We start from the raw sequence: 21,912 nt of genomic DNA, 5'->3' as shown, positions 1-21,912 counted from the left end.
AAAGTGTCGTCCCAGATCAGCCTGTGCGGACTGTACAGGCTAATCTGGGACGACACTTTACGCACATGCATTAAGCCCAGTTTTCTCAGAACGCGGCTCATATAATTCTGAAAAAAATGGCATACCGGGTATCTTATATTGCAATTAATTCGGATTGAACGGCGTTACAGAATGAAATGAGATCCTTAGAAATGTTTTTTTATAGGAAAATAAATCAAACGCATGTACGTGTGCGTGTATTTCTTGTTTATTTATTGTCCTGGAAGCATCTCTACTTTCCCTTTATTTCTTCAAATGTGCATGTGGAAAAGTTATATGTTTTTTGAACGTTTATATTGAATGTGACCTGGTGTTTTGCATTGCTAATTAAGCAATAACATAAACAAGACTTACTACACCTGTCTTATTTTCTCAGTAACGCATACTGCTCATCATTCAGGCAAGTCAATATATACATCGATTCATGTTTAACGCATTTTCCAGCCACTACCCCTGCACACTACACTTTCTCGAAAAACATGTACACATACCCCCCCTCTTGGCAATAGTTCCAGAATCAACATCATCGTAGGCGAATTGTTGGTGTTTAGAAGTCAGTGATTTAGTTGGTTGTTGTCGATGTATTCTCAAATGATTTTGGGAAGATTGGTGCGTTGACGCAAAGTGAGCCAAACTGGAGCTATTACTGCAAACTAAGGTAGGGATGAGATGTGATAAAACATGTCATATACGCTTCTATGAAATGTATTGTCAGTAAGTTAATCTGTCGTCGTTACACGAGTCCATGTCTCGTAATGTCTTGTTATAGACTAGAGAAACCTTAGTGACAGGCTTTGTAATTTATTTGTATACACACATGTCTTTCATTTCATCTGAACCGTTGTAACAAACATCACAGTAGTTTTATTCGTTCAATTTCTATAAATGCAAGTATACATTGATAGTTGTTGAACATTCGAATCGAGTAATTGTATGTATTAATAAGTAAAGCAGAATAAAAGCTGTATAATTGAAACATATTTGAATCTGTATAATTGCAACAATATTTGAAACATTTTTCTCGGTTACACTGGAAGACATACCATGCGTATCTGTTGCGAGTTGCAGTTCGACGCTTCACACAAACTCAAGCACTGCAGTATTTACAGAATTGCGTTCATTTATGTTTTAAATATCAAATATCGATTTATAATTTGGTTACTTAAAAAGTTTTGAACGTTAAAACTATGCTAATTAGTGGTCCCCTGCAAGGTCTGTGCTCATTGTATGAATACAAAGTTTGTTGTATGAAAAATACGGGAACAAATCCAAAACGTTATATTGCATTTTAGTATTCCAATATAATTAAAACTGTTTATTCCTACGGAACGCACAGGGGTGGATATAAGATGATGTTTGCAGTAATCTTCCACATTTTTAATACGCTCTAAAACTATTTAATAAAAAATATTGTAAATAATATAAAATAAACTCAACAAAAAATATTCATTGTTCTGCGCATGTTTTGCGGCAATTACCTGTCGTGGTTGTTAGCATTCGCAAAATAGTTGTTTTTTGTCGTATTAAAAGCTATGGTACATGAACATATTCACTGTCTGTGAAAGACTATGCATAGATAATGAACTTGTTTAAACGCTTATAGTTCTGAGACACGTATTATAGCGTGCGCACTGAGGCATGCTATCAACTGAAGATATTTTTCAAAAATAACATTTGTCCAGTAAAATATCGTCTTCTAGTAATTGAATTAAAGAACTATTGCTTTGTAATGTACACTTTCCCTCGCGTATATGCCAATATGTACACATTATGAAAGCTGCACTGAAACCGAACCCTGGAAATGGGGAGAACTAAAACGAGGGAAACTATCGCACTAATCAAGCTTCTGCATTTTTCTCAGGTAATTTCAGACAATTCCCTCATTATTTCGCTCCTCGTTTAGCAGGCGAACTCGTGCTATATCGTACACAGCACGCGGTTTACTGCTCGGGCATTCCTCATGTTAACCGACTGCACATCTCGCGTGCTCGATACCGGACTTGCACATGTGGTTCGTGTTTCACTAACTGGTGATTTATGAAGTGCACTTATCAGATTTCGGGAAGTGCACACTGCTATCATATATTACCAGCATTAAAACAACAATTGCATAATTATGATAATGTAATAAAAATACATATACAACACAATTACAGTTGTTTTGAACGCTCGTCCGCAACATCGTTTCACAGACGCATGTAGTTTTAGGTCACGAGTTATTTGATTTATTCTGAACGAACTTATAACTAGACATATTAACGTAGAAAACGTCTGCAACAAACATTCCAACTTTGTCTCAAAACTACATTTACGTCGAACATGAGCTAAAATACCCTATGTATGCAAAGTCAAGTGCTTTTTAATATTTTAATATGTTTGTGCATTTTATCATTATTACAGCAACACTTACAGTTACGCGCGCGAACTCAAACTTCCGATGGACAGGAAGTGAGAAAAGCCGACAGAGGAGGAAAGGAAAATAAAATTACAAATCGATATATTAACGCCTCGCCCTTTAAACGGAGAGGGTTGGCATTGGTAACCGTGGAAGCTTTGTTTATCCTGTTTGCTTTAAAACAAATCTACAAGCGAATATTTAATGTAGATTATGTACTTATATGCACATAAACATTAGTCGATGAATGTTTAAGTATTGTCATGTCAATACCCTTATAATGGGACGTATATAACTTTCCAACAACCGCCGCTTTAAGGTTTTAACTGCGTTTTGGCTGTCGAAAGCTTTGATCACATGACAGTGGTTAATAATTTAACTTTTCTCCGTTTAAATAAACACACAGGGCAGAATAACAACCACTATTTCGGCAACATTGTAATATCGACAAAGAAACGAGGCCCATATAGATTTTTGCGCATGTCAAATGAGTGGAAGATATGGCGGACTAGCAGCATATTTGAAATGAAACTTGTCAGAGCAACGTCGGCAAATTGTATAACCTAAACAAGAAAAATATAGAAAGTGTGTAAAATCGGGATAAAGCACATGAGTGTGTGCGCTTTTCGTCAGCATTTGTAGTTTTGTTTCTAAAACTAGTATTCAGATTAATAAGGTCAAAGAAATTTGTGCCGAAAGGGAAACTGTGGACATAACATACGTCTGTTGACTGATGAACCTAATTCTTCCTTTTCTCAAGAATAACTATTGCACAAGTTGAATGTTCGTCGGTCATTATAACTTTAGAATTTGTCAGTGGGGATAATTGTATGAACGTTACAAGCCCGGCTTTAGCCGCGGTTACTTAGACCATGCACCTGTTGAATTTGATATGCTTCTTCATGATTACCCAGAAAACAGCATACATTATTATACTGGTAGGTCGCAGAGTTCTCTCCTCAATATCGTAAGTAAACCATTGTTTTTTTATCAAAGCTATTTGACATTTGACCTCAAAATCATAAGGCGTCTTCTTTTCCTCCGAAATATCCAACCTGCCCAATATACGGAAAAGCGTTCTCTTGATATCGTGCTCTTGATGTGCGGAAATGAAATTAATGATACAATGCCCCGTTAACCTTATATTTGATCTCAAACACACTTGGCATTTACATGTCCTCATAAGAAACCAGTATTCACATTTTACTGTACGCATATAATAGAATTATATAGATATATTATATAGATATAACTCCACGGCTGTTAATCACGGGCGCATTAATAAATGAGCCAATGCTACTTCCGAGGTGGCGCTAAATTTTTAAACTTTCACGGATAATTCTTCAGGATGAGTATGTCTTATAAGTTTTCCAACATATTTCGCAATATTTTAATCAAAGCGCTGACGGCACTGAATTTGTTCGCTGTTGTATTATCTTAGACACAACTCAGTTTTCAAAATTATGTGATAGCTTTTATATATCGCAAGTTTGAAATGACCAGAACCAATTCAATTTATAAAGAGTGTGTCTTAAGCACAGGTCGAGATTTGTTTTTTTTTCTTCAAATCATTGATACAGCTAATCAGTGTGCACAGGCTAATCTTATTTGTCATGCATTAAGCCCCGTTTTCCATGAATGCAGCCAATATGTACAGATTTCAATGATAAACACTAGACTGGCCAACGTTGTCTTACAAGCTGTTAAAAACTTTTGTATGGCAAGGGAAATGCACATTAATTCCTTATACCACGGTTTAACAGTTAATTTTATAGTTATGAGACTTTGAACCCGTTCAAAGTGCCGTTTGCACATTAATTCCTTAAACCCGAGTTCAAGACTTTGAACCGCGGTTCAAAGTATTCTAAAAGTAGATACAAGTCTGTTATCTGAGACAACCAATCAACGGAGCTTAAACCACAATTAGAAGGTAAATGCCGCGACTTCATTTGTCATCTCTTATCTATAGGGTTAAGAGACTTTGAACTGCGGTTCAAAGTCCTAAACTGCGGTTAAGAGGCGCGGAATGCACATTAATTATTTAACAGTTAATTATATAGTTAGGAAAGTTTGAACCCGAGTTCAAAGTGCCGTTTGCACATTAATTCCGTTTGGCCCTCTCTTATTATTAGGGTTAAGAGACTTTGAACTGCGGTTCAAAGTCTTAAACTGCGGTCCAAAGTCTTAAACTGCGGTTTAAAGTCTTAAACTGGGGTTAAGACGCGCGGAATGCACATTAATTATTTAACAGTTAACTATAGGGTTTAGAGACTTTTAACCCGAGTTCAAAGTGCCGTTTGCACATTTATTCCTTAAGGTTACAGTATACTAAATAACCGTTTCATGTGGTGCTGTACTCTCTAAAAAAATAATCATAGTTGATTCGAAGGCATGTTGTACAGTTTTAACCAGTGTTCTGGCTTTATTGTTTGGAGAAAGTAGTAGGTCATGAATAGATGCTCACTACTAAATCCCTGAAATATGATAAACTTTGAGACTAAAGGAAAACATTTCACTGAAAGAGGTTACATTCCACTATTAAACGGCCGGAAAAAAGTTGCAAAAACAGTCGATTTTGACTTTTGACAAATTCTTTCTTGGTTCGTACATGACATATCTTTTTTATTGCACGTATCGACTCCGCTTAGAATGGCCTTTAAGAAAAGGTATGGGTATGGGGGTCTCTATGTGCAAAATGTGGCATTTATTTTCGCTTAAAGATGTCGCTTTTACATTGAATTATATAGGGAAACTATTTAGTATATTGTGACCTAAACGCAAACCAGGCCCCGTCACGAAGGAGCTGTATTTACATAAAATCACCATTTTTTGGGTGGGGTATTTCGCGTTTTGGCAATTTTTACGGAATAAATGCATTTTATTCATTAATTTAAGGAGCATTGTTAGTTTTTACAAACAAAATGCTTTTTAGAGGAAAAAAAAAATCGTACACAAACTCGCCTTGAGCATCTCAAATCGCAACAATTTTTGCTGAAAGCACCTCAAAACACGTTTTTATAGTTGTTTACTTCTTGATGGAGGTAGCTTGTAACAATAATCCAGTATTTTGACTGAATGTGATTATTTAGGGCAGACTTTTTACTCCTGATCGCCTTTTATAAATCAAAGCTCCGACCGCGAAAGCCAGATGGCTTACCAGGCGTTATTACAAAATGCATTTTCAAGCATTTCTACGTGAAAGATCGATCTGAAATTTGGCATGCATATTGAAAATAGGTTTATAATACTCAAGAAGTGCTTATTTTTGGCGATGTTAACAATAAACGTTGTGTTAAAGGTTACAGTATACTAAATAACCGTTTCATGTGGTGCTGTACTCTCTAAAAAAATATCATAGTTGATTCGAAGGCATGTTGTACACTTTTAACTAGTGTTCTGGCTTTATTGTTTGGCAGAAAGTAGTAGGGCATGAATAGGTGCTCATTACTAAATCCCTGAAATATGGGGAGGCGGTAAACTACAACGGGCGAGGCATGGTATGGTATTGCGCAAGGGGGGGGGGGGTTAGAAGGTTAGGGTAAGGGTCAGGGTTAGTGTTAGGGGTCGGGTTAGGGTTTGGGTTAGCCTAAACCCAACCCTAACCCTAACCCGACCCCTAACCCTAACCCTTACCCTAACCCTTTTTTGGGGTTATCACCCCTGACCATGCCTCGCCCGTTGTAGTTTTCCGCCTCCCCTGAAATATGATACACTTTGAGACTAAAGGAAAACATTGCACTGAAAGAGGTTACATTCCACTATTAAACGGCCGGAAAAAAGTTGCAAAAACAGTCGATTTTGACTTTTGACAAATTCTTTCTTGGTTCGTACATGACATATCTTTTTTATTGCACGAATCGACTCCGCATAGAATGGCCTTTAAGAAAAGGTATGGGTATGGGGGTCTCTATGTGCAAAATGTGGCATTTATTTTCGCTTAAAGATGTCGCTTTTACATTGAATTATATAGGGAAACTATTTAGTATATTGTGACCTAAACGCAAACCAGGCCCCGTCACGAAGGAGCTGTATTTACATAAAATCACCATTTTTTGGGTGTTTTTTTTTCGCGTTTTGGCAATTTTCACGGAATAAATGCATTTTATTCATTAATTTAAGGAGCATTGTTAGTTTTTACAAACAAAATGCTTTTTAGACGAAAATAATAAAAAAAATCGTACACAAACTCGCCTTGAGCATCTCAAATCGCAACAATTTTTGCTGAAAGCACCTCAAAACACGTTTTTATAGTTGTTTACTTCTTGATGGAGGTAGCTTGTAACAATAATCCAGTATTTTGACTGAGTGTGATTATTAAGGGCAGACTTTTTACTCCTGATCGCCTTTTATAAATCAAAGCTCCGACCGCGAAAGCCAGATGGCTTACCAGGCGTTATTACAAAATGCATTTTCAAGCATTTCTACGTGAAAGATCGATCTGAAATTTGGCACGCATATTGAAAATAGGTTTATAATACTCAAGAAGTGCTTATTTTTGGCGATGTTAACAATAAACGTTGTGTTTAAGGTTACAGTATACTAAATAACCGTTTCATGTGGTGCTGTACTCTCTAAAAAAATATCATAGTTGATTCGAAGGCATGTTGTACACTTTTAACTAGTGTTCTGGCTTTATTGTTTGGAGAAAGTAGTAGGGCATGAATAGGTGCTCACTACTAAATCCCTGAAATATGATAAACTTTGAGACTAAAGGAAAACATTGCACTGAAAGAGGTTACATTCCACTATTAAACGGCCGGAAAAAGTTGCAAAAACAGTCGATTTTGACTTTTGACAAATTCTTTCTTGGTTCGTACATGACATATCTTTTTTATTGCACGAATCGACTCCGCTTAGAATGGCCTTTAAGAAAAGGTATGGGTATGGGGGTCTCTATGTGCAAAATGTGGCATTTATTTTCGCTTAAAGATGTCGCTTTTACATTGAATTATATAGGGAAACTATTTAGTATATTGTGACCTTAAACCCGCCTGCTTAATTTTACTGCAGCTACGGTTTCACGGGTTTCACGGGTTACGGTTCCTAGCGTAGTTAAGCCCATACTGATTTGCAAAATTGCCTCTACATTATTTGTGAGCTAACGCTCACAAATAAAAATCGGGCAATGTAGTGCCATTCAGCGAAGATTAATTCATCCACAAATGTACATAAACATACAACCATAACCAATTTGGACATTTTAGGACCTTTATAAGTTGCGACATGGTGAAGTTTTTGAAAGCAAACAAATATATTGTGCCTATGTGACGAGCAAAATTCCACCCGATTAATTCGCGAACGACATCTAACGATTGCTTTCAACATATACTAGTCGCAACATGCACAGACACATTGTCATCTTGCAGATCTAAACGATAATTTGGTATTTTTCCAAAAGGGATGGAGCAAATGCCAAGGAGGTGGAGCTTAGGGCATGAGGTGGCGCCAATGCTAGATATACTAGTATGAATCATCACATGACTTACATTTGATGTTCCTTTTTGTATATTTTTTAGCTCACCTGAGCACAACGTGCTCATGGTGAGCTTATGTGTTCGCCTTTTGTCCGTCGTGCGTCGTCCGTTGTGCGTCGTGCGTTGTGCGTTGTGAGGCGTCAGCATTTGCCTTGTTAACTCTCTAGAGGCCACATTTATTGCCCAATCTTCATGAAATTTGGTCAGAAGATTGGTCTCAATGATATCTTGGATGAGTTCAAAAATGGTAACGTTTGCTTGAAAAACATGACTGCCAAGGGGCGGGGCAATTTTCCTAATATGGCCATATATGGCTTTAGTAAAATCTTGTTTATACTCTAGAGGCCACATGTATTGTCTGATCTAAACGAAACTTGGTCAGGAGATTCATCCCAATAATATCTTGGACGAGTTCGAAAATGATGCCAGTTGGTTGAAAAACATGGCCGCCAGGGGGCGGGGCATTTTTCCTTATATGGCTATATATGGCTATAGTAAAATCTTGTTTACACTCTAGAGGCCACATTTATAGTCCGATATTCATGAAACTCGGTCAGAAGATTCATCCCAATAATATCTTGGACGAGTTTAAAAAAACGATGCCGGTTGGTTGAAAAACATGGCCACCACGGGGGCGGGGCATTTTTCCTTATATGGCTATAGTAAAACCTTGTTAACACTCTAGAGGTCACATTTATTTTCCGATCATCATGCAACATAGTCAGAAGATTTGTCCCAATGATATCTTGGATGAGTTCGAAAATGGTTTTGGTTGCTTTAAAAACATGGCCACCATGGGCGGGGCATTTTTCCTTATATGGCTATATATGGCTATAGTAAAACCTTGTTAACACTCTAGAGGCCACATTTATTGTCCAATCTTCATGAAATTTGGTCAGAAGATTGGTCTCAATGATATCTTGGATGAATTTGAGAATAATTATGTTTGCTTGAAAAAAAAGGCTTCCAAGGGGCGGGGCATTTTTCCTTATATGGCTATAGTAAAACCGTGTTAACATTCTAGAGGCAACATTTACTGTCCTATCTTCATGAAACTTGGTCAGAAGATTCATCCCGATAATATCTTGGACGAGTTCAAAAATGATTCCGTTTGGTTGAAAAAACATGGCTGCCAGTGGGCGGGGCATTTTTCCTGAAATGGCTATAGTAAAACCTTGTTAACACTCTAGATGCCACATTTATTTTCCGATCTTCATGAAACTTGGTCAGAAGCTTTGTCCCAATAATATCTTGTTATCTCATGTGAGCGACTTTGGGCCTTTCAGACCCTCTTGTTTTATTTTTTCAACGTGAGTACTTATACCCAAATCTATACAGAATATATACACATTCTATATAAAACCAAGATGTAAATATGTGAATATATTATAACTGACTCAATTAAGAAGTCAATAACCTAAGAAAAAACATATTTCGATATGAATCCAAAATATGTAATATTCAATAAATCACTAAATTTTCAACATTCTCAAAATATGTTCTCTACAATAAATGTGTAAATACAAAAAAATCCTCGAATTTATAAAAACATATTACTTCTTTTTGAAACGCTACGTTTTATCCCCTGTTAAAATTGCTTAATTAACTTTAGCGGGCTTTTACTGTGATGATTACTACCCTTTGTATAAAGATTATCATGAACGACCATATGGAATAATTTGATTGGCTGACTAACTCAAGGCCACGAGTTAGCTAAGTCGGGATCTCGCGATAGCTAAAATTCTCTTCTCTTTTGTTGATGTTTACTTCCTTTTGTATAAAGATCACATGAACGATCATGTGGAACAATTTGATTGGCTTGCTAACTCGTGGTCACGAGTTTGCAAAGTCGGGATCTCGAGCTAAAATTCATGTCACCTAGTCAAATCATAATTAAACCTTGTTACCATTATTGCAATAACGTGTATGTTTCAAACTTTGTTATAATGTTTATTTTGATAATATGTCTGCTAAGTTTGAATATGGTTCACATATGTCCCAGAACTAGGTCAACAGAAAAGTCTCGATTATTGAGTTTCCTCGAACTTAATTGAGCGCTTCGGTGCACTCATTGCCCTCTTGTTATCATAAGGATTATTGACGGAAAGCTAAATAACTAGAGTATTCGTTGCGATTATTTATTCGATAGTTTTCTCCCTTAGTTGTCATATTTGTTACCTGTTCTCGAAAGAGTAAACACACATCACACATTTTTTAACAATGTTCACATTATAAAACTCTGATAACCCTAGATATACGTCATGGCATTAACCCAACTCATAGAAGTCAGATTTTTTGTATGTCAATTTACATTGTCTTATCGATTGACGATTGACATGCCGACAGATGGATTGGTAGAACACGCATTCCTTATAAACGCTCCTTCTGCTTTTTTTAAAATGTATGTATGTATTTATTTATTTGTATTTGCTATTAATGCATATTTGATTTATCTTTTTACTTTTTAAAAAAGATTTGCAACCATCAACAATTATATTTCTTACCCGTATCAACATTTGAATTATACAGTATATTACAAATACTTGTTTGTTTCGTATTTTTAAATTGTGAACAACTTAATATTCGTACCGAAAGGATTGCTCCTTATGCATGTTTCGTAACGTCCTTAAGTAGATTCGACCGGGAACTAAAGTAATTGATTGTACTAATTATGGGGTATTAATACTAATTAGCTTTTCGATGAGCTATACCAGAGCAGCGGATCCGGTTATATAAAGGAAACGAACGAATAATCAAATGATCAGAAAACGAAATCCTCCGATAAGCATTCCATTCTACCTGGCGGGGTAGACACGCGCCAGAGAGACTCAGGAAAGCGAGTGAGAGAGGTTTATCGCGCGTGCCGTGCTTTTTTCTAGACGGAGCCTCGCTTAGAGAGTGATCTCACATCCGGCTAAGATTATATTACATTTTGTGTTGTGTAGGATGGCATAAAAAGGATGTCACTGGTGCAGGTGCGATTGGCCCGGGACTCCTTGCAGACCCCGTGGGGCTTCCGGCTACAAGGGGGCAAGGATTTGAGCCAGGAACTCGTCGTTCAGAGGGTGAGTACTGTGCATGTTTATGCTTACCCTGCCTACACTGATATGATACCATCAACCGCTCGCCATATATAGACAGCCGACATAGGTGGATACCTTGTTGCAAGGGAAGCGACGTGTTTGATGTATACGATGTATACGTTTCTGCTATTTACAAGTTTGTAAACCTGGTTTATCGGCAGCGGTTACATTTATACAACAAACCGCTTCCGTGTTCAACAACACTAGAGGGCATTATCTAAACAATGTAATATTCTGGGAATATCATATTTCGTGCCAGGAATAAACTCCGTAGTGAATCAGTGTTGAAGGTAATGTATTGTGTACGCTTTAAAAATAACTGCATTTAGGTTTTGAATTTCTTTTTTGCTAGTGCTGCTGCATTTCCCTTGAAATCGTACAGAAAGAGGTGCGCGTGGAATGCTGCATTAATCATACAGGCAGGCGCTTTTTTCGAAACTTCGCTTTTAATGATCATTCATAACCACACTCAGTGTTTTAAAAAGTGCATTTGAGAGTACAAGGTAGATGAGAAATAAAAGAGATAATAATAATACTTTTGGTGTGATATATATTAGATTGGACTCAAAAGATTCTACACCTATTATATTGGCTAACCAAGGACTTGCGTAGATAATGCTTGTGCAATCAATTAGCGATAATGAGAAGCCAATTAATGAGTAATGTAGAGGTCATGAAGAACAATTTGGGAATGTGTTTTTCTGCCAGACATACGAAACGCATGCCCCAGTACTAATAGCTTTGAATGTTTATTCGGAAAACGTTTAAAGATTGTATTATTTAGAGATGCATGTTCTTACATATACATATACTGGGAAAAATCTCGGTGATAAATACCATTAAATAACCAGAGACGTATTACCGGTAGGATATAACATGTATTTTCCCATTATTATTCGACATGATTCAAAGTTAAACAACATTCTTCCATTAAAATAAAACTCATCGGTAACTCCTCAAAATAAGGGACGTCGTCTTCCCTCGTTTAATATTCCTCTAAATTTTAGGCACAGAGCTACACATAACAAACTGAGCGGAACTGTTTATTCTACAAGAAAAGATATTTTACTTAAAACCTGTTAGTTCATGGATCCCGTTACGTGTCAAATTTTTAGCATTCCTGTCAACATGTGGCATAATACAATCCACGGAGCAAAATTTGCAATTGGGCTTAGTGCATAGATTCTTAATTACTCACAGGTGCTTGCTAAACTGATAATAAACATCGCAGGTAAAAGGAAAGAGTTTCGTGCCCTGTTTGAAGGGGAAAAGCGTATTCTATACTAAACCAAAGAATGTCTATAGCCGAGATAAGTCGAGCATTAAAAGCATTTACTGCGGGTTGTCAATTTGAAGAAAGTGGTTATTTTCTCGAGATTTATTTTCTTATATTCTCGGAGATATTTTGATTTGAAGGTATTTTACCCTGCAGCAGGCGCGTAGAGATTTATTTGCAAGAATTTGAAGCAGTGAGGGAAAACCTGTCTTGCATATAAACAGATATTTGTTGTTTCATCAAAATTTTTATTGTGTGTAAACATCGGCGAGATCCACGGTACATATTTCGTTGTCACTATATCATGCACCGTGGAAGGAATAACTGACATGCATTCGTTTTCATTAATATTTATAAGCCAACTTATTACAAATGAAATAACACTTCTCATTAAAAAAAACTATCAATGCTATCAATGAGCACGACAAACGCGTTATGATAACGGTCAGTATGACCAGATTAAATTCGCCTGCATGTGACGATTTAAATAATGCGTCTTTCTGTAGGTTCATTGCCATTGCGAACTTGATACGAAGCCTTATTCATGATTCATTCGAGATTGTCCACTGAAATGCCAAAACAATCTACAATTCATTAATTCATACGGTCAGTGCTTTGCATGTTTTATACCGGTACAATAACAATTAATTAATTAATTAATGTGCCATAAGAATTGCATATTAGATCAGTACATCGAGCATAACTGTAAAACTAATTTGCAAATCCTCTAATTAAACGTTTACATTGGCCGTCCTATTCATCTGTACAGTGTTAAGGTTTAGAATTCTGCTTCTGTACAAAAAATCCTGAAACGTCTGACTGACTTGAATATACCTGCGTGTGTACCAGCACATGGCTGAACAAGCTGTTTTGGAACATTGTCAAGTACGATATTGTACATTTACGAAACGTTCATATAATGCTGACAAGAATTAACAATGTAAATATAAAATGCGATACAGTCAAAACTGAGAACAGCGGTCATTCAAGGGAAATTACCAAAGTGACCGTTGTCGACGCGCGTGACCGCTATTCTCGGATCACCACTTTTAAGATGGTTGGTCAGTTGGTAGTATTGCTACATCGTTACCTCACCTAGTGGTTTTCACACAGTGTTAAACAAAGGTTCATTGCCGATAAATAAGCATAATAACATAAATAATTTATATTAAATAATACAGAATAGTGACTATAAATTGATATAATTTCATAACTATTCTTAAACTAAATTTATGACTACATGTATATCAACGATAGAATTGTTGTTAAGTCGTTCACCTCGTTCATTCAGTATATCCGACAGTTCGTATTAATTTACATTCATCGGGATGTATTTTCAAATAAAGAGTGTAATGCGTTAACACATGGTTAATGACGTCACGTCCGAACAGTTATAAAAGCGGACTCGCTGTAATAAACCGAACGTACGATGTAACTATATCGTTCTAATTCAAAGACTAAGACGCCAAAATCTTGTTTAAGGTTCATGTAGAGGCTTCAGTTTGAAAAATGTGGGACCCCTAGCATTGAACTCAAATTTGACTAAACGAAGAGTGCCACATTGAAAATGTATATATATTTGCTTAAAAGGATGGTTTTCCTTCAAACTGCTACCAAGTTTGTGCAGCATCGTCTCATACCATCGACATAATCAATCAAAATACAAAGCGATTTTAACACAAAAAAAGACATTATTATAAAAAATCTGAATGATATTTATTCAACGTATTTCGGCGGAAAATTATATAACTAGTTAATAATATCGACATTGATGAGGACAAGTTACGCTTCAATAGTAAAAAAAGTTTACATATCTAGAAATATCAAAACTCGAACACATGTCATTTCATGACGATTGGGGCAGCCATTTTTAAATTAATAAACTCGAAAGAAACATGCTAAAAACTCACTCATCGCCTCATTGACATTCCAAACGGTTGACGATGACAAATGCATTGAATTGTAATCTTTCCGTTGATGTGTGCAAACTGCATGATCAGACCTCATAAACACTCCAAAAAATAACTTTGTAAGAAGCATTTCACCATTGTTTACAACTGTTGTCGAATCACATGCACTTGTATTATTGCGCACAAAATAGTACGCTTACAGACTGACAGAAAGATCGATACGAAACGCCGTTCAATTCATCACGGTATACTATTTTATTGATAATATATAATAATAATTCGCTTCAACAACCTCAATGTAAAAATAATTCTTTTAAACTGAGTTTTTAATAACGAAAGTGAAAACAACGGAAGACGGATGGATATTCTGTGAGATGCACTTCGGCTCCAGAAAAACAATACAAATACATGTACACTAAAAAAAGACGTGTGGGGGGAAATTTTCAGCTGGAAAATATTTGAAATGGGGTAAGTGATTATATCTCTGTTTGATCATTTCTGTTATTAAGCGCGATCTCTTCCTAATTAATGTTAACAGTTGTTTTACTAGTCGCGATCCAACTGTCAAAAAAAATGCTGTGTTTTCTCAGGTATGTGTATACACATACCACGTTTTCTTACTACTTCACGTGATTTCGACCGATTTGTTATGCACGTTTTTCTACGGAGCACAGCTAGTGCCACGCTTTCAAAATGGCTAGAATGAATCGATATACAAATGTATAAAAAGAGTCGGTTTGCCAAAAGGAACACATTATTCAAAACGGTACAAGGACAGTAATTGTTCAGGAAGAAAGAAAGAAAAAACCATGATACCTAGCTGTGTATGTCTATTATATGTAAAAACTATGCTTTCTAGAGTCGTCTGCACAAAACTCATAAAATCTGGTTATTGATGAGCAATATCTCCTTTTATCACAATGATTTCTACCCAGCCAAACCTATTTCTTTATATTTATTCACAATGTTATATGTCGTCTGCAATTTCTTTCAATTTGATATGGTTTAAAATTTTCAATTTGGTTTTAGCAAAATTATTTAGCCCTTGAAATAGAATGGTGACTCTTATTATCCACCATACCTGGATTTTTAAAAAGTAGTTCAGTTTAGTTATTTTTAGAACTTTGTTTAGGACAATTATCCAAAATATGCAGTTGAATAATAACTCATTTGTTGTTTTCCGACAATAATTTTCTGTGAAATGTTGCTAACTTGACCTCGTATATGTATATAGCTTTGCATTTATTCAACTTACGGTCGTGCATATCCTTCCTAACTTTAGAATGGGATTTTGTAAATTAGTTTAAAAATGTATTGGTTTTAAACAAAATTATGAATAAAGCAAAAAAATATTGAATGTTAAAAATGTGTTTATGTTATTCTATCCGTCTTTACCTTTAAAATGATATATAGTTTGACATATTGTACCACATTGAATGAAGAAAAACCAAAGCAAAGTTTTAATGAATTTTATCCCTCCCATGAACCTTAAAGAATTCAGTTTGGTTTAAATGTTGCAATGCAGTGTATATTTTTCCTGAAAAAACGATCTCTAGTCCTTTTATCGCCTTGTTAAAACAACACTCGCCATTAACTCCTATCAGCGATAAAGATCTATTCAATTCGTCACGAGCTCATGCTTTGTCGTTATGAATGCAGCCGATGCTACTAATACACATTCTTATTGTTACGTGCACATGTTTCGTGTGTGTTATTAATTTTCGATACTCAAAACGACTGACGTTTGACCGTTGTTTTCAGTTCAAACATGACGTTCGGAGTGAAATAGCCTGGCCGTTGGCCGTTATGGACAATTGACCGTTATTCTCAAGTGTAATATAGAGTGATTTTCGTCGTTGCAATCGCAACCATATACTAGTATAGTGTAAACTTATAGAAAAATGTAAGCTATTTCAGTTTCATTCAACGAATTTAACAGAAGTTTTTTTTAATAAACCTTAAAGTCGAAGCTCCAAGCGACTAGCCTGAATTTATACGATAAATGCATAGGCTTGAAATTGTATGTTAAATGGTGCATTCTAGTTTTAAATACAGCATGACCATTGGTGAGTGTTGTGTATTTGGCTGGTGTTGATGGCAAAGATATATTCAAAGTTACAAGTCGTTCTTTTGAAATGACAATGCCACTGATTGCAGCTTAAAATGCCTCATTGAACAGACGCCAAATAATCGATCGCCCCGTCCATTATTTTATTACATATAACGCTCATTCAGTTTCTACCACAATATTTGTTTGTCGGAAGAAATGACAGCAAACAATCGGTTTCAAGTGATATTATGGGCATCTAAAAGTTTGTAGGTGTCAATCGCAACCGTTGTTTATTTTTGGTGTTTTCACTTCATATACACTTATTTTTGTTAATGCAGCACCAACATACTAAAACAATATCCCGGAAATAGAAAATAATCCATTTGAATATCAACCGTACTTTCGTTTGACAACTGATCACGCATGTACAATGTGAACCTAAATTAAGTTTTAGTGCAGATTCGTTTATACGACACAAAGACACAATTTTGTTTTACGGATCATTTCGGCTTACAGGACTGGGTGAGTCATGTAAAATATCGAATATAAAATATATTTTTATAAACAACTGGTAGCAAGATCAGTTGCAGATAATTGGTCAGTAACCACATTTGAACTTACTCTTTTGACCTGTTAATTCTTTTCAGCTCAATTAAACAGCGAAAAATGCCCATAATATCACTTTAAGATGGCTGACAAGTTAGTTTGAGTGATAAGTATCTGTTCTGGAGACTTCTGCAGCCAATACCGTAGTTTCTTCTTGGCAAGTGAATACCTTTCGTATGAAGGATTTTGGACGGGTTCATGCGTTCGAACCTCAAATCCTCGAGCAGCTTAGCTGATTGCCGTTGTTAGACAGAAGTGCCATTTAAAAAGTCGATAATTCGACACAAACAATTCCACGTGAATGCTTAATAATTACATATCATGTCGTTCGCCCAATGGTTATGAAGGCGCAGCAGGGATCACAATAATCACGGACATCATGAAATCTCTACAAATCAATAGAAGCAAGATAGTAAAACATGCAATTGAAACTTATATGACACCCAGGTTTTTGCAGAGAATGTATTTAAACACTTTTTTATTTAATTATTCTTTTTTAGGCGGTAATACAAAATAAGAATAAAACGACTATGTACGTCGTATGAATGCATTTTATCTAACAGTAAATCAAAGGCGTTTGCAATTGGTGGTTTGCAATGGCCATCTGTCGATTCGTCCAATCCGTCAGAAGCGATCCGCCAGGGATTTTCTTCTCCTGGATTATGGGCTTCAGCCCGCGCCGACATCCATCTTTGTCCAATCCAATTTTGACCTTTGACCACAACGTGTGACTTAAAGTCGACAAATCTGGGTCTTGTGTGTGAGACATGTTCGGGTGATGGAGAACAGTTCTAGCATAAATCGTTTGACGTAAAAGTACCATTTAATAAACTTATTAACACCTGGAAAAAACTGTGCGAAATAATGAGTTAAAGGGGCCTTTTCACAGATTTTGGCATTTTTTAACTTATTCATTAAATGCTTTATATCGATAAATGTAAACATTGGATCGTAAAAGCTCCAGTAAAAAATCAAAAATAACATTAAAAAAAGGAAAAGAACATTGCCCGGACTAGGTTTCGAACCAGTGACCCCTGGAGTCCTGCCAGAGACCTGAAGTAAAAACGCTTTATCCTACTGAGCTATTCCGCCGTGTACACATATTGAACGTATTTTATACCTTATATAAGCAATCTTCGTAGTTTCACAAAATTTAACGACAAAAACAGAACTCTCCAAATTATTCAAACGTTTCGCGTTGCAACGCTTTATAATTTTTAGGTTTTAAAATCGTCAAAAGATGCATATAATGGCTATATTAGACCATGGTAAATGTTCAGTATAACTGTTTCCTCACAAATATCGTAACTAAAACGAAAATTTGCGAATCTGAAACAACTTTTTTCAATTTTGTCAATTTACCAAAGCATGAAAAGATCCCTTTAACATGAGAAACGGGTTACATGGATTGTTATAGTTGATGACAGAGATTTTATCAAACAATTAGTTTATTGCCCTATCGAGTTTTGAAGTCACGGACTATTGAGAATTATCTTTAAAATGCATACATGTGATGTTTTGTCGTTTCAAAAGTTTAAAAAATATTTAGCCTAGTTCATTAAGAAGTAGGCGGCGAGCAGGTACCATGTCCAATTTTACTTTCCTATTGTGAATCTGTACATATTTTACTTGGCTATTCCTATCTATAATCATCAGTCATTGAATTTTACTGTTTTATCAGATTTACACAAATTTACGAAGAAAGTGTTGTAAAAGATTGCAAACTGTAGATACTAGTAGTTTGTTTTTGTTCACAGTTAAAATAGTCGGCATCAAAGCGCGTATAATATTGCAACATCATTTGTAAATACATAATACACTTTTATTTTGAATTATGATGCTTTGAGTTACAGTTTTATTGGCACTTAACTGTTTTGAGAATAAGTGAATAGCTCTGGATAACTGTGAGGTTGTAGGTCCATGAAACGTTACGTTAGCGTACATAAATTATTATTTTGTAACGTTTAAATGTTTGAGGTCAAATTTCTCCCATAAGGAAACTATATTTAAACAAATCACCATATGATTTGGACGATAAGGTTATAATTATTTCAAAAACAGCATTAAAAAAGTAATACAATGTAATTGAACATATTTACATGACAAATAACACAACAGTCCTTGCTATTTTGGGGTCTGCCATTTGGGGTATAGAAAACGACACCAACGATGTGAGGTTAAAAACCGCTATAACAATCAAAAGCAAACAATGGGATGGTGTCCTTAATTCTTACAGTTTTTTCTTCTTATTGATACCAAAACATATCATTAAAACTGTAGCGAAAAATATATATCCGCCATTCAATCAATCACGTGTGCTAAGTATCAAACTAACCGCATGAAACATTGTTTCAAGAATTAGGAGCCGCCGAAAGATGCGCATATGCAACCAATACCGGTTAAAAAACGTATGCTTTGCATTAACCGGTCCAAGGAAGTTGTATTCATTTGTGCGATTTTGTTGCGTGATTGTGACTGTCTATTGGGATAGTTTGGCGATTTGTCACGTTGCATATATAATATACCAGATGCTATAACAGTGGTTTGCTTTTGCATGTGCAGCGAAAGTTTGCTTGCTGTATACACCGTAAAAATTGCGATAAAGATATACGAAAAAAAGTGTAATCGCCAAGTAGACACAAGCATTAGCAGCAATACAAAAAGTCTGCTGAGTTTGCAAAAACATCTCAATGAATCTCACGTGAATATCGCTAATAATAGAAAGTTGTAAAAAATGAATCGCTCGCTTCTCTTAGTCACCGACCTAAAAATATCTTACCTTATGTTCGTTTTTCATTCTTTCTAATTATTATCGATGCGCCCGGTTAACGTCAATGTCTTGTTCTTACAGAACAGGTTACGTCTTTATACATTATTAGGATTCTTCTGTACCAGATTACAAGTGGTTATGTAATTTAAAGCACTGTACCCAGTATTTCACGCCTCGTTAACGTCTTGTGATTAGGTGTGGTCGACACCATATACGACTGGCATATGTAACAATAAATCAGCTCGGCATATACATGTTTTACCATAAATCAGCATGATATATTCAGTAAATTTTGTCTTGCTAGACTTTGGTATTGTTGTAATCAATTTGTATCTGCTTAAAGTCCTTTGCAACAGAAGTGTTAATATATATTGCACGTTTGACGTTTACTGCTGGCAACAGGTTTCACTTGTACAAACAACTCAAATGTATAAACCAGCTTTTAAAAAATGATCTTTGATTAAATTCTCATACTTTATTTCTTAACATTATTTCCGCAAGACCGTTTGCTTTTGTTTGCAGCATATCGTTGTTAACATTGCGCCTGTAATCAGAGGAGGTAATCACGTGATAGTCAAGATGGCGACGTCTTTGTAGAGACAGTTATTTTTCGCCGTTTTATACCATTTATTACTTTTGTGCAATTTTTAACTGACACTCACTTCCCAGCCAAACCAGTACAATGTGATTAGCGTTTATTTCGAATTTAAATTCGCTTTATTTCTCGACACAACTTCCCGCAAATTTTCTTAGTGGAGCTGTTATTATGTCATCCCGCAAAGAAATTTCGCAGTGAGTAAAGTCAATATATAAAGCGAATATTAATACGACATCAACGCTAGTAATTTTTTTGCTGATATGACTGGAAAGTGAGCGGCATTTACAAAATAAAAAAAAGTAATATAGGGTTTAAAAAGGCGAAAAATACCTGCTTCGGCATGGACGTCGCCATCTTGACTATCATGTGATTACCACCTCTGGTTATGTACGGAATTAATTATTGTACTTGTCAAATTAGTGATGTAGAAATAACGATTGTAATAGCATCGAGCGTGACGTTATGCTGAAAGATCACAATGGCTGTTGGGTGGAACTCGGAGTTTAAAGACCAGTATTACAAGATATAGCTGGTGGGGTTCAAGATTTAGAGAACAGTATGCAATCAGGCGTTAACTCGAGCTGCGACCCAGATTTATTGGTATCGTTATTAACTAATTTTCTTAATACACGCGATGAACCGTATTTTAAACGAGTGAGTAATAATCAAAATCATTGTTTCTCTTCAGAAGACAAAATCAAACAACGCTGGTTTAATGATGTATGCAAACAAAAGCGGGTGGACTATTTACGAAGAGTTTATGAATATAATTTACATTAAAATGAAAATTTGAGGGCTACAATGCTTGCTTCTAAGAAGGATTATAAGTATTTTTGTAGACAAACAAAATCAAGGTATAAACGTGCACAAGGTAGACAAATGAATGACTTAAGCCGTAAAGCGCCACGCGAATTTTTGAAATTATTTAAGTAGAAATCACCATCTACATACGCGGAAAATGTCCTCGATTCATGAATTTTACGAATAATTAAGCACTTTATCTTCTGACACTGATGTCAATGCTAACAGTAATGAATATGACGAATTCTTACAAGAATTTGATCGTATTGAAAATCAGACCAGCTCCTATCCGGAACTTGATTAACCTTTTTCATTAGAAGAAATTAAAAAAGGGATCAAGCGTCTTAATTATAATAAAGCGGCATCGCACGACAATATTATCTATGAATATTTCAAATAACAATCGATTTTATAGCCAGACCTTTAGAAATATTATTTAATTACATTTTAGATACTAAAATATTCCCAAAAAGTTGGTCGTCCGGAGTGATTCTACCAATTTATAAGCGCTAAGATGTTTCCGACCCTAACAATTACAGGGGCATCACACTGATAAGCTGCTTTGCTAAACTTTTTACCGGAATAATTAATGAACGTACGTTTAAAATCTTGGGCAGAATCATATGATATTATAACGGATGCACAATTTGGTTTTAAACCGAATTGTAGCACAGTCGACGCAATTTTTATTCTCAATGCTTTTATCGAGAAACAGCTACAGAATAAAAATAAACTATTCTGTTGTTACATCGATTACCGGAAAGCATATGACGTCATAAATAGGGGTCAGCTCTGGTATAAAATGATTCGATTAGGAGTTGATGGCAAGTAAATGTCTATAATTCGTTCGATGTACAATGAGGTGAAACTCCAAGTTAAACACATGAGTTCCATTTCTGACTTATTTATT

General features: G+C 35.7%; 1 protein-coding gene across 6 annotated transcripts in view; it reads left to right on the top strand.

The window, feature by feature from the left end:
- The first annotated feature begins 556 nt into the window (after positions 1-556).
- The window catches only part of LOC127865872 (PDZ and LIM domain protein 5-like), a 43,993-nt gene continuing 22,637 nt past the window's right edge, over positions 557-21,912 (top strand). For all 6 annotated transcript variants that reach the window (XM_052405900.1, XM_052405899.1, XM_052405896.1 and 3 more), the window contains exons 1-2: positions 557-697; positions 10,854-10,973. In XM_052405900.1, coding sequence (XP_052261860.1) covers positions 10,869-10,973 — 105 coding nt within the window. In that variant the 5' untranslated portion in view covers positions 557-697; positions 10,854-10,868. The remainder of the gene's footprint in view (positions 698-10,853; positions 10,974-21,912) is intronic.

This window comes from Dreissena polymorpha, chromosome 2 (assembly GCF_020536995.1).
Source record: "Dreissena polymorpha isolate Duluth1 chromosome 2, UMN_Dpol_1.0, whole genome shotgun sequence".
Taxonomy (NCBI): Eukaryota; Metazoa; Mollusca; class Bivalvia; order Myida; family Dreissenidae; genus Dreissena; species Dreissena polymorpha.
The sequence above is the reverse complement of the archived record's forward strand: the minus strand, read 5'-3'. Positions and strand labels throughout refer to the sequence as shown.